This window comes from Alternaria arbusti, assembly GCF_024043155.1.
Source record: "Alternaria arbusti strain BMP 1465 chromosome Unknown scaffold_6, whole genome shotgun sequence".
NCBI classification, from domain to species: Eukaryota; Fungi; Ascomycota; class Dothideomycetes; order Pleosporales; family Pleosporaceae; genus Alternaria; species Alternaria arbusti.
In genome coordinates this window covers 639,430-652,602 of record NW_026249946.1, presented here as the reverse complement: position 1 = coordinate 652,602, position 13,173 = coordinate 639,430, and the positions used below count along the sequence as shown (strand labels likewise).

General features: G+C 52.0%; 4 protein-coding genes across 4 annotated transcripts; 1 reads left to right on the top strand and 3 right to left on the bottom strand.

Annotated features, from left to right (window-relative positions):
* Window positions 1-3,286: 3,286 nt before the first annotated feature.
* J4E86_005416 (uncharacterized protein) lies at window positions 3,287-4,296 on the bottom strand (the record flags this gene model as incomplete). Its single annotated transcript, XM_051445950.1, has 3 exons — window positions 3,287-3,399; window positions 3,454-4,096; window positions 4,150-4,296. 3 exons carry the CDS (start codon window positions 4,294-4,296, stop codon window positions 3,287-3,289), a joined length of 903 nt encoding a protein of 300 aa, XP_051302717.1.
* A 1,400-nt stretch (window positions 4,297-5,696) lies between these two features.
* On the bottom strand, window positions 5,697-6,715 carry J4E86_005415 (uncharacterized protein; the record flags this gene model as incomplete). The annotated part of the gene is made up of 3 exons (XM_051445949.1): window positions 5,697-5,940; window positions 5,992-6,375; window positions 6,423-6,715. The coding sequence occupies 3 exons, from the start codon at window positions 6,713-6,715 to the stop codon at window positions 5,697-5,699; spliced, it is 921 nt and encodes a 306-aa protein (XP_051302716.1).
* A 1,564-nt stretch (window positions 6,716-8,279) lies between these two features.
* On the top strand, window positions 8,280-9,602 carry J4E86_005414 (uncharacterized protein; the record flags this gene model as incomplete). The annotated part of the gene is made up of 1 exon (XM_051445948.1): window positions 8,280-9,602. One exon carries the CDS (start codon window positions 8,280-8,282, stop codon window positions 9,600-9,602), a length of 1,323 nt encoding a protein of 440 aa, XP_051302715.1.
* A 1,163-nt stretch (window positions 9,603-10,765) lies between these two features.
* Window positions 10,766-12,461, bottom strand: J4E86_005413 (uncharacterized protein; the record flags this gene model as incomplete). The annotated part of the gene is made up of 2 exons (XM_051445947.1): window positions 10,766-12,367; window positions 12,417-12,461. The coding sequence occupies 2 exons, from the start codon at window positions 12,459-12,461 to the stop codon at window positions 10,766-10,768; spliced, it is 1,647 nt and encodes a 548-aa protein (XP_051302714.1).
* Between the last annotated feature and the right edge of the window lie 712 nt (window positions 12,462-13,173).

Here is a 13,173-nt window from a genome sequence, read left to right as displayed (position 1 = left end):
ATCAACAGGAGGTCTTTGACCTTGGTTCAAGATAAAGATGCTTTGAAGAGGTTTGAACGAGTGTGGTGAAAAGTCAGTTGAGGGAAAGGGTAAGTATGCCAGGATACCTGATGTTTGCAAGAATTCTTCGTCATCGGTGCCGAGAAGATGAGCGTGCGAGTTTTGCGACTGAGCGGTTTCTACGGACGGATGGTGCTCATGTAGTCGGAGACCAGTCATGCTTACACAGTCTGAACTTTCATTCGAAGCGCATTTCGATAACGTAGGCACTGGTCGCAGTTCTTCTGTACGAAGCCTTGAGCACCGCATGTCGTGCAGTCGGGTCCGCGATGACTATCCTCGAGTCAGCAATCTCGACTGTCATTATGCCTCTCGATTGAAAGTGCATGCATAGACTGTACCCTTGGGGACGCCCTTTACATAGGGGACAGGTGGATGTAATCACGGCTTGAGGATGGTCTGAAAAGCACGACGGCGGGCTCAGACTAGCCGTTGAGATCTGATTTGGGCTGTATGGCATTGTAGTTGAAATCGTGGAGGGCAACGAATGTTCAAATATTTTGCGAGAAGTTATTTGAGGTAGCAATGAGATGCAAAGTTGAGCCAGGAGAGTTTGATGAAGCAGATCGATGCGGCGAGAGGACCATTGGAACGAGGTATCGTGACTTAATGTCTGCTATATACGGTTGCAATGATATCGTATCTGCTTCGATGCCGTGTCGACAATGTGCATGCTTACTATTCGTCATAGTCTTTGGCGAACATTGCAACAGCCTGTCGCGCTGGCACTCGCGCGACGTTTCAGGAAACTAGATAAGAGAAGCTGCGTGACTATCGTCAAAGCGAACGGTTGTTGGGAGCGTAAGATGCTGTAGTCGTCATTTCTGGGGTTGCACTCAGCGGCCTTGAAGGGAGCCCGGTCTATCGTGATCGTGATGAAGAAATGCCAGGGGTCAGCCAGTAGACACGCGTCGGATAGCAGGCTCTTGTTCCGCCAATCATACTCGTGCCTTTGACGCATCTGAGGTGACCATCGCTGCGTTGTAACAATAGCCTCAACTCAAGCTAAGGTTGGACTCAAACCGGTGAATGCAAGTTCAATAATCTGCCGCACCGATCATGTGTCGGCATGTTCTCTCGTCTATGGCGGCGTGTGGTTCCTAGATATCGCAAACGACTTGAGCAATGCCTGCATACCAACCTTCCCGATCCAGCGGTGAGTACGCGGAACAGTCTCCCCCCTGACCCAGCAGGACGTTGACGGACCGGTCCCTGGACACGTAGTGTACGTCTCATATCTTCACGTTCCACGAACGCCCAGGTACTGATCGCATTCCCGATAAGCAGATGAAGCGACACATCCTTAGTGCGGTAGTCGTTCCGTCTACCAGGAAATGCCGCAGACGGCAACCAGAACTACGCTAAGTTTCACCGCTTGTTTTCTTTTGCGATCCAATCAGCACCTGGGTGCTCCGATATATCTTTGAAGACAGCGCCGTTGCGTCAGAAGGTCGCAAGTGTCAACACTGTTCCACAGCTAATGCTGTGGCCGACTCGTTGGGTTGTGGAATACGCATCAGGGAGTCCGCACTAAGTTCGTGAAAACTAGACAACCACGTCTTCCCTCATCGGAAGATGACCGAGTCGTCACAGTCATGAGACTAGTCGGAGGAGAAAGAACCACCCTCTGCTCGACTAGCCATGATAGCTCATATCATCACCGTCAAGAGCTCTGTACAACATAGGAATCGTTCCAATGTCAGGCCATATTTCGCACATGCCACCCGACAAAGCATGTCTCGGGTACGAGGTCCTTGGAACCTTTGTCCTGGTTCTTTGCGCGACGCCGGGTGAACGCAGGGCACAATATGCACGCTTACGCAGTTGAAATCTGGTATGCTTGCAACCGAATCTGGGTGAGCGCATTGAAGACGTGCACATGACATGAAGAATCTTCTTTTGGACCGACACCGACGTAATGATGCCACAACGCGTCGACAGTACTTTTGTAAAACAAGCGCGTATAAGTCACCGCGGTGACTAAGCCTTGCAATGTAGAGGGGGTATCGTAAGTGATGATGATCACACGAAATGTAGACTCGAGTTACTGATCCCTGACCCCCCGTTTATCTCTGGTCCGGCGTCACCGGTCCACGTTACGATGCTGATATCCGCTAGCGAAGAGATCGATGGAGCGACTTGATGAAAAAGAAGAGGAAATGTAACGTTCGCGCCGCGAGAAGCTCTGAGGCGAAGTCAAAACCTGATGCTGCTGTGACCTGCAGCGTGGCGTCAACATGGCCGTGAACATGGCTGTTGGAGCTCGGGAAAATTTACCGAACTAACGATAGCGCTTCCTAAAGCATCAATGCCGACTTGTAAGCCTCGAACGAACCCTGATGGCACGACTTGATGACAGTGTACAACACAGTGGAGGATACAGCGTTACCACAGCGCACATAAATCGAACACGCGTCGACGGGCCGTATAAAAGCGAGCTGCGAGATTTTTTCCCGACATTTCGACAGTGCAGCAACAACAAAAGCATGTCTCAAACGGAAAGAGGGTTGATAAATCGAGACTGTCGTTGATGTTGTTCAATAGCGGATGCGTGCTGAACCTTCGATAATCGACGTCATAAGGTCACGCCTTCGCGTCAAAGCGAGTAGCACAGGGACCTGTACTTCTGCAGGAAGGACCTCGATTCGAAGTGCCTCTCATGGGTGTCGCGAGGTCGTACGCGGTCCATGCGTTCTTTGTGTCTCGGAGAAGGCAGCTTGATGGTTCCGTTTTCGGACTGCTGATCGATACGACATCATGCGTCAGGCATGGGGCTGGGAAGAAAGTCTCACGAGATGCTTGAGGGGACATAGAGCTGTTGTGGTGATTGAGGCGACGCCCGGAGGCAGGAGGGAAGGAGGTTGGGGCGGAAGCGGGGCCCACATGTTAGGTAAGCAAAGTCCACGGGGGGGTCTTAGCTCGCACAGCGTCATGGCCGTTACCGCAGACAGAACTTCTACATCGCAACCGTATTCATATAGCTGGTACCCATGATATAGGCGATGCTGGAGAACTGCCTCGAAAATCGTATGTCGCCATTCCACGATGACCCAGTACCCTTTATAAAGCGCGAAAAACTCCAGCACACCCGACCCGCGATCGATCGCTCACCCTGCTCGCAAACGCACCATTCTGTTCCTGGCTATACGAACAGTTCCTCGTTCTTCACATGCTTCTCGCCCTACTCCGCCTTTCCGTCCGTCGTGTCGGCCTCACGGTTCTCTAGTCACGCGGACCACGGATGACCTTCCGGACCGAGCTTCGCGTTCAGAAATCCAAGCTTGAGCAGCTTCTGCACGGTGATCTCCTGCTTATGCGCCTCCATCTCGTCTACATCCCCTGGAAATAATCAGCAGTCGTAGATAAAGAGTTGGGATAGAATGAGATACGTACAGTTGACGCTGAGGAATGAGCCCTTGAGGTAGTCGGCCTTTGGCTGCGCAAGGTACAGCGATAAGCCACCCGTCTGGATGCCCTTGTCGTGCGCAAACGGCGTGAGCTGGTCGACGACCATACCGCGCTTTGACTCGGTCGCAGCGACGATACCAGGGTGCACGGTGAAGACGCGAAGATTAGGCTTCTCAGCGTCCAGGTACTCGGCCAACTTGAGCAGCGCCATCTTGCTGCCCGAGTAGGCGCTCATGCCGGGAACTGTGAAGGACGAGCCGAGCGTGTTCAGCAGGATGAGCGTACCGGACTCAACGGCCTTGAGGTAGTAGTATGCGAGGATATACGAGCCCTTGACGTTCACCTCGTAGTCGCTGAACCAAACACTAGGTTCGAGGTCGCCGACAGGTCCGCCTACCATACTACCCGCGGCATGGACCACGACGTCGACGGTGCCAAAGGCATCGGTCGCCTTCTTGAACAAGTTCTGGACTTCGGCCTCGTTGGTCAGATCGGCGGTGGCACTGAGGACCTTGGTCTCGGGGCTGAGGGAGGCGATGGCGCTGGCGGGCTCTGCCAACAGATCTTTGTTGCGGCCGACAAGCACGATGCCCTTGGCGCCGGCTATAGCCCAGGCACGAGCCACTTCCTATTCGTTGGCGTCAGCATCCATCTCGCGCGATCGACAACGGACCGTCTTACGCCTCCTAAACCACCTGTGGCGCCCGTGATCAGGATGGTCTTGCCCTTGGCGCTGAGAGTGGAGTTCTTGGGATCGATGGCTGGGTATACATCGCGCTTGAGCGACTTGGTGAGCTGGAACGGGGTCGTGAAGGCGTTGGGGTCCATGGTGAGGATGGGGAGGTTGCGTTCGAGGAACAGCGGCAGAGAAAGTGGTAAGAGAAAAAGGTATTCGGGTGATTGACAAGTGTAAAGCGTAGGGATTTGTACTGTTGTTGTTGCGATCATATGTGCAGCAGCGACCATCTACAGCCTCAAGTACTTGCGGCGTCAGCCTTGCGTAACGCACCGTCAGGCACTGTCGAGCAACGTGCATACTGAATTATCTCAGCAGTGATGCGAGCCAGGGACTGATTTACAAGCAGCAGATGCGAAGCGAAGGCCGACCCCGAATTGTATTTCAAAGCATGACTCGGGTCCCGCGCTAGAACCCCCCCTACTTGACGCGTGATCATTTGCTTTCTAAGTTTGCGAAGCCGCCAGTATGTTTCTGATTGCACGAGCATTTCTTTAGTATACTGACGCGTCGTTAGACTTCATTCGCTCTCCAGTAGCAAATCGCTTTGCGAAGCTTTCAACCATTGCCCTGGGACCGGGTCTAGTCCCATCCACATTCCTTCACGGTCACCATTCCGCCTTCATCTACATGTTGGAACGAGTACCATCGCAAAGCATACATTCTACATGGCCACTGGAAATTTGCTCTTCGCGCGGATAGCTGGCCCGAATTTGAAGAACACAAATGGGATAGGTACCATCACCAGACACAGGAAGCCAAGAAGAGACGTCGCCCAGCCGATCCCGAGAGCATTATACACTGAGTTAGATGTTAGCTTGTTCAGGGCTCCAGATATTGCTATCGGCTGGTTCCACATTTGATGACGTACTCTGCACGGTAAAGAGGGGAAAAACAGCCCCAAGCGTGTACCTGACGATTCCATTCGCTGCTATAGCTGACGCGCCGTTCATCGCACCGTATACATCCGCAAGGTAGAGCGCAGAGGATGTCTAGAAATCAGGCTGTTAGTGATAATGGAACATGAACTCGAGCTTCGCAACTTACGAAGACACAGATATTGCCCCATGCAAAAGGTATAACTCCCACCACAGTCGGAGCCCAATGAATGCCCTTATCAGCACACCAGCCAAACCAGAAGAGACCAATAACCATGCCCCAACTACCAAGCATTGCGCTATATAATCGATGTTCCGGGTCAGCGTTCGGGTTGCCTTTCAAGGTGGCCTGATGATGTTTTTTCAGGTAGATCGTGCGGTCTATGACAATGGTAGTCATACCTCCAACAAACACACCAATACTGATGGGAATAAAGGTGAGTCCAGACTGAGACGGCGTAAAGGAATATGGCGGACGTGAGAAGACATAGGGGAAAGCTGCAAAGAAGAGAAACAGCACCGCAAATGCGAAACCTGTGTAGAGCGAGACGAAGAACACTGCAGGCTGTGCATGTTTAGCTCAAGCACGAACGAAGATGTGCGGGAGCTTGCAATCATACCTCTGTTGAGAGCATGTGAAGGGGCCGAATGAACCTCAGAACGATCTCACGCTTGATGTCTCCATTTTCTTGTTTCTTTTGCACTCCGTTGTCCTTCATTCGCTTCTTTAAGATGATGGGCTTGTAAGTCTCATCCATTGGTATAGATGTGGCATACACAGCCACCGCAAGGAAAAGAATGGACCATTGTGTCCACGGCCAAGTCTTGTACTGCGCCACGAATCCTCCAACCACGGGTCTGCCATCACGTCAACATCTAGTAGAGCAATAGACTCTGGACGATACATACCCAATGGACGGCCCAGCGAAAGGAGCCATCAAGTAGAAACTGGTAGCCAAGGCGCGCTTATGCGGTGGAAACAAATCGGCATTCGTTCCAGCACCAACAGCTAGTGCTGGACTTCCAAACAATCCTGCGAAAAATCGACACACAACCAGGCCTGCGTATGTTTTCGAGAAGCCTGCACCGAGAGTGAACAGCATGAATATGGGGAAGAACACCAGATAGACAGCTTTTCGGCCTTTCCTTTCGCTAAGTGGTGCAGTAACGATTGGACCAAACGCGAGGCCGAGCGTGTAAAGCGTTATGCCGATGAGCGCAGCCGTGCGCGATACGTCGAAGTCACGCATGACGTCTGCGAGCGCAGGTGTATACACCGATGTTCCAAAGGTGCTGCATCGTCAGTACTTCCTAGTGTTACAGGTTATCTTGTGACTTACACAGTGAATCCAAAGAGGGCTGGTATCATCGTATGATAAGCCAACTTCCATGTAGACCAGTTATGCGGGTTCTCAGGGTCGTCCGGACCATCCCAGTCCATAGGGTCGACGGGGCTGGTGAACGATCCATCTTCGCTAGCCGGCCGTTCACTACAGCGTCGTTCATCCTCGAATTTGGCGGGTTGGCATGGAGATTGATGTTCGGGGTCGGACTTCTCTTCGTTGTTTCCAGCAATGACAGTCTCAGTCTCATGGATCAATGTCGCATGTCCATTCTGGCAATCGTGGTTCATGCTAGGAGTATGGCGAGTTAAGTCGGGGTGCTGTGAAAGGCACACGGGATATCCTCCGCTATACTTCACAATGAGAGGATATGTGCTGTATATACCCGGTGCTATTTCCTGTTCCCCGCACGCGTTCAGAGTTACGGCCGAGAGCAAGCGCAGCGCACTATCAAGTCTGCCATATTTAGTTACTCACATCCTCCACGAGACTATCGCTCGAAGAAGAGCTGTGCTGTAAAGGAGTGCGTGATCCTGATTGGCTGATTGTGAGGCGACCCGAGGCTCGGTATTGGGTTTACTGATCACAAATCACACATTAAACGGTGGCTTACTCACGTGACGAGGCGCGTCGAGATCTCGGGAAGGTATAGCATCGCGTAGTACGTGCCTGAGCCTGGTAGCTTCGGGACCGGGGCAACGTTTGCGAAAGCGAAGTGGGATATTTGCGTCTAGAAGAGGGATGGAGAAGAAGACCGCGATAACGTCATCTAGCTTGGCAAAATGCCGATCAGCTTCGACTTCAAACCTCATTCATCCTGAGCTGAGCGTATCTTGGACATCTTCATCACGTTTAGATATTCTTGATCTCGTTTACGGTTTTCTACTGCTGCTTAGTGCAGTATTCTGGCAAGCGCGGTCGCACACAGAACGAAATCCGTTGTTGTGGGAAGGGGCTGGAGAAGCCGCGTTCGCGACAACCTGACCGCGACCGTTATATCAGCTCTTCTTCGCATCGGCTGGGGCTCGACAAAACAAGGAGAGAATGCACCCTAGCGGGCTGTAAGAGACTCGAACAGCTTGCGACACGTTTGCTTCTTCACAAAGGTCGCGATCCAGCTATGAGGACGCCTGTCGTGACCTTCTTATTGTTCGGATGCAGACTGTCATGCTGTGACATTGCAACTTGATCCAGCATATTAGGACAGAAACTGAGCAGTCATATTAGCCTCACAATGCTAACACGAAATAGCATCGTAGGGGTCATCGCCTGCAAACTCGTCTGCGGTGGTATCGCGTTTCGGTACCACTGAAAACCAGGTCTCCGCACCCACATCGCCGTGGATCATACAGGCCCCCCATCGCGACAACGAGTATACCGAACTGATGCAATCAACAATTCCTATGGACGACAACAATAACTCGGAGCTAATCCTAAAAGTGAAGGGAAGAGTTGTGAACGCACGTGCGTTTCCCCTTCAAGGCATGGTTGAGTGTTCTTCGACACTAGGCTCCCATTCTTAACAGAACGCTCTACCAGATCTTATAACTGTGTCCACCCTGGTGTCAACACATACGCCCACATTCTTTCACATCACGTAGTGAATTCCTCTAATTAATTAGTATCCTCCAGTAACTCCTACATACAGCGAACATGATGGGTTCAAAGCGCAAACACCAAGCCGAGAAGGACTGCGCGCCTTCGCAGTTGCCCAGAAAGCGCAGTCGTCGCGACGTTCAGGAGACACGTGCAGTTTCCCAGAATAAAAGCGATCACGATAGGGGTGCCAGGCGCAGTCGCGGTGATGACAGACAACTTCCGTACCCAAAGCGCGGGCATAAGAAGCCTACGAACATGGCTGCAGAGCTTGCGAGCCTTGCCGACTACAACGCACCTCCCGTGAAGCGATCTCGAAGGGATACCGTAGCTCAGCTTACCGATGATGAAATGCCCAAGGCCAGGTCCAGCCGCAACCGCGTTCGTGATTTACGAACTTCAGGGTATGCCGCCCAGTCTGCCAATTTGAGCGAAAAGCTTCGTGTACAGGGTGCGCGCATCACCAAATCAACAACAACAGGCGCCCACCGAAGGAAGACGAGCTTCGAGGAGAAAGTCAGGGCAGAGGCTGATAGGTTGGGTCCTTGGCTTGGCTGGGTATCAGAGGAAGAGACAGACGATGAGAGCGACGAGGAAGCCCAATACGTTCCGCGCTTACATTCTCGTCGATATCCACCAAAGAAGCCAGGTACTCAGAATGTACACTGGAGTGATCTACCGGGTGAAGTCCGCAATTTGATATATCAATACGCCATGACCGACGAAGAGAAGAAGATTTTGAACGTTCGCCACTACCCCGAAGGCGTACCTCGGCGCTCTGTTCGCGACTTAGCTTGTCCAACCAATTTTGCGCATTCATATTGGGGCTTCACTCAAACCTGCCGCCAGATTCGGAACGAGTTTACCCCTTGGCTTTTAGCGAAACGTCGAGTCCGTACCGCGCTTGAGACCATCAATGACTACGTCAACATCTTCCATCGACCAGATAAAGACGGCGAGGTGGCAGGATGGGTAGAGCCCATCTGCTGCGGCGCACCACTCCCTCCACATGGTGTTGATATTCTCGCCATGTTGAAGCTTCGGGAAACCACTTCAAGATTTCATCTCCAGCTGACTCCAACAACTGTAAGCGAAGCTCTAGACGCTTTGATCATGCCCATCGATCCGGATGACTTCGATGAGCTGAAGATCATGCGGGATATGGCAAGAACGTTTCGCACTTGGTCACAGGATAATGTCATCAGCTTGATAGGCCTGGATGGCATTAACATCACCTCGGTACCCAAAGGATTGAACACTATCACCAGTACCACTCAAGACGAAGATGATGCGCAGCATGAGATTCTGATCAAGTTTATCATGAGACCAGGCCAAACGGAAAAAGCTCCCGATAAATACCGCCTACATTGTCTTAATAAAATCATCTTCGCCTCTGAGCTCTCGAAAAAGACCGGTGTGAAGCTAAAGGCTTGTTTCGACACTGGCGTCGCGATGTGGAAGGTTCGGCGCATTGGAGTTGTCGACACGTGCTGGACAGCAAGAGCTGGTGGCAGCAAAATTTCCCGTCGTTTGATGGAGTACTGTTATTCTCCTGGCTACAAAGGAGAAAGCTTGGACTGAGCTCGAGATAAATCTTGCTATCTATTTATCTGTTACCCTATTATTGGCGTTTCGAGATACCTACAACAAGTTTGTCTCGGCTGTTGAAGAATGAAAACACTTCTGCAACCCTCAACACCCGCTTCGTGCATCATTTAGTGACTACAATGACATCGCTAAGGGACTATGGGTTTCCGTGGAGTATTTGATGTACTGATATTGTATTCGCATGCAACGCACGCGTGCTGCTAGAACAGCCGTCGGTGCCACAGCGCATCATTGACGCGTCCTACACGCGACATCTTATGCATCGAACAACGAGTAGGTGCTGTCGCTTCGGTCCAATTACATTCCGTTATACCATATGTATATATATTTATGCATTACGCCCGCCCATGGTCTTCTTCATCTCGCCATTGTCAACGTATCAAACTCAACCAAGCATGTTCCCCAACCAGCCACCTCAGCCCCCAAGAAACGGCCAAGACCAAGCTCAACAGCCCGGACAACCCGTCTTCCAAGTCATAGTAACACCGACAGGGCAGCGTGTGTTAGTACCTTACCCTCTCCCAGATCAAGTATGTATACCGCAAGAACCAGTGCCAGGACCAGCACCAGCAGCGACGCAAGCCCAGCCGTGGTGGATGCCGCCCATGCCTGTTCATAATGACCACGGCGCACACCCTCAACAGCAGCCTGGACAGCCGTCCCAACCTCAACCGCTTCTCGTGGCACCGCTGCCCAGGCCTACGCAAGATCCGAATAATCCTGCGACCCTGCCAAGTGACTACTTCAAGTATCGCGACGCGGGATGGAGTGATGAGGCGTTGGCGGAGCTGCTGAGGACGCATAGGGAAGCACGAAGAAAAAAGTAAGTACATGGCGCAAACGAGATCAGACGCGATGTACCACAGGTTGGGTCTCGCAATACATGCAGTGGTATATCTAGCGAGTATATTTAGGTAGAGCTTGGGGCTGCTTTGGCAGTTAGAGGCCGCACCGCGCAGTTCCAGATATGTAAGACGCTCAAATGGACTAAATATGTAATGATTTGCACCCGAAACATGGGTCTAGGTGAGCTAGTCATGAATCAAATGACTGAATCGCTTGCACTATGTGCGTCGGATGATTGAGCATCAACGAGCGAGCCATTAGTTGCACGCGTTGGAGCTGTTACCCCATGCTCAATCGCTCGACGTGACTTCCAGCTCCTTAAGCTCAGTCGTCCTCTCTCGATGCAACTTTGTTCTCTTGATACCGAACGAGATCAAAAGTCCAATGGCACCCACAATCGTCATGAGAATCCAGGTCCCTCTCAGCGCGCTCATGAAGCTATGGCGGACTACACTCTTCTGGAACTCGGTGAGGTTAGTGATGGCGGCGCTTTGAGATATCGCTTCACCCCCAGTGAGATTAAGAGCAACATCGTCCGCGATGCCACTGTCGATAATCTTCCCGTAGTGTGGCGCCATGAGGAGTTGGAATACCACTTGGCTGATGACTAGACCGATGGCACCAAATATTGCACGTACAAATCCAAAAGCCGCAGTACCGGCCGCGATATCCGCCTCTTGTATGCGCGTTTGTAGAGCAATGAGCGGCGCGCCAAAGTTGGGCCCGAAACCCAGGCCAATAACGACCATGAATGCGATGATAGTTTCAAGGCTTGGCGTGGTGCCGAGCGAGATGAGAAGGCCGACACCGAGCGTCATAACGAAAAGACCTGCTTGCAGTACTTCGAGAAAACGCCCAGTCTTCTCTATGACACGACCAGAAGCGAATGAAACAAGTGCCAAAGGTATCGCGACAGCGAGCATGCATACGCCTGTGATCTCTGGTTGGAGTCCGAGCACGATCTGGAAGTACAAGGGTAGGAAGTAAGCCACCGAGGTGAAGACCAGAGTGTCGCATGCGCATACGGCCAGCGCGCTGAGGTTGCTGATGTCTTTGAAGATGCGCAGCGGCATGATGGGACTGCCGCCATGTTGCGCCACCCAGTGTTGCGAGAAAGGGAAGGCGACGTAAGCGAGTGATCCGAACAGCAAGCACGTGATGACTCCTGTGTTCGAGTAGGAGCTAATTCCACCTACTTGGAGGCCCACTAGCAGGAGTATAGTGGCCGTAATTATCGTGACCGTCCCCAGCCAGTCCATAGCCGCGAGTCCTGTCGCAAGAGGCGTTCGTGGATTGTATAGGTGAAGCGTAAGATACAACACTAAAATCGCTAGTGAGACGATGGGTATGTTGATGTAAAAGCACCACGTCCAATGGAGACGTTGTGCGAAGACGCCGCCGAGGACCGGGCCCAAAGCAGATGCGACGGCCCATACAGCACCAACAGTGCCCATGTAGAAGGACCGATCCCGGATGGTGAAGAGGTCGCTGACGCATACGTGAACCAGTACCACCACTCCACCGCCGCCGAGACCCTGAACGACACGGCCAAAGATGAGCATAACGGCATTCACACTGACGGCGCACAAGATGCTGCCGCCAAGGAAGATGGCGTTAGCCGTCAAAATGACAGGTTTTCTTCCGAATATGTCCGACAGCTTACCCCAGAACGGGACTGATGAAGCGTTGGCGAGAAGGTATGATGACCCTATCCAGGCGTAAAGGGAATCTGGAATGCGGAAGGATTGGGAGATCGTGGGCAAAGCGGTTGGGATGAGCACAGTGTCGAGTGCTACTAGAAAGATCGATAGACTGAGGGCGATGAAAGCCGCCAGTACGTGGGTCGGAGCACTGGTCTTTCCATTCGAGGCCATCTTAGCTCCTGTGAAGGACTTGAATAGTCAATTTGAAAGGTTTTTTGTCGCGGTGGTAGTTGCTCACCTTAATCGATTCTGATGACGCGGTGATGTCAGTGCCAGCCGACATGTTTGGCAAGCACTCCTCGTTGACGGTCGTCATCCTGCCAGATTCGCCGGACCCCACCGTCATAAAGATATGTGCAGGCAAGAACTATGAAGAGTCTATGACGACAGACGATAGAAAGCTGCAATCGCACACTTGTCGAATGGAAATAATGCCGAGGTGATATGTGAACTTTGGTGTGGCTTTTGACCCTTTATACCGCGACGCTGACACAACAATAAAGAAGTCATATTCGACAAGTCTACCGTCACTCTCTAGGGCCCTCTTAGCCGATGGGTATACGGGTTACATCCATGCGTTTGCATGCGTCGGGGGCATTAGCCCGTAGTGTATACTTTTGTAGTACATGCAGGCTGCGATTGGAGATCCCTAGCTGAGCTGGATCTTAGTAGAAGAGGTGGCTTGCTGTCGGTATACTTGTCCAGCACCTAACAAAGATCCCGGAACACCGGCTAGTGAACAGCATCGCCACTGGTCCATGCGGAACGCGTAGTATTAAGTCTGCACGGTCCTGGTTGGGCCACATCTGCGACTACATGTGGGGACCCCGCGTATTATTTCAGGGAAGTAGCTATACATACGCGAGAGCTTATCGGGCTGAGGCAATTGGAGGCAGCGGCGAGCAGCCGATCCTGCATGCTACTGATGCTGTACTTATCAGCAGCATTCACGTGGTGGCGTTTACACATCTAGAAGCCGAACTACCATCGTGGAA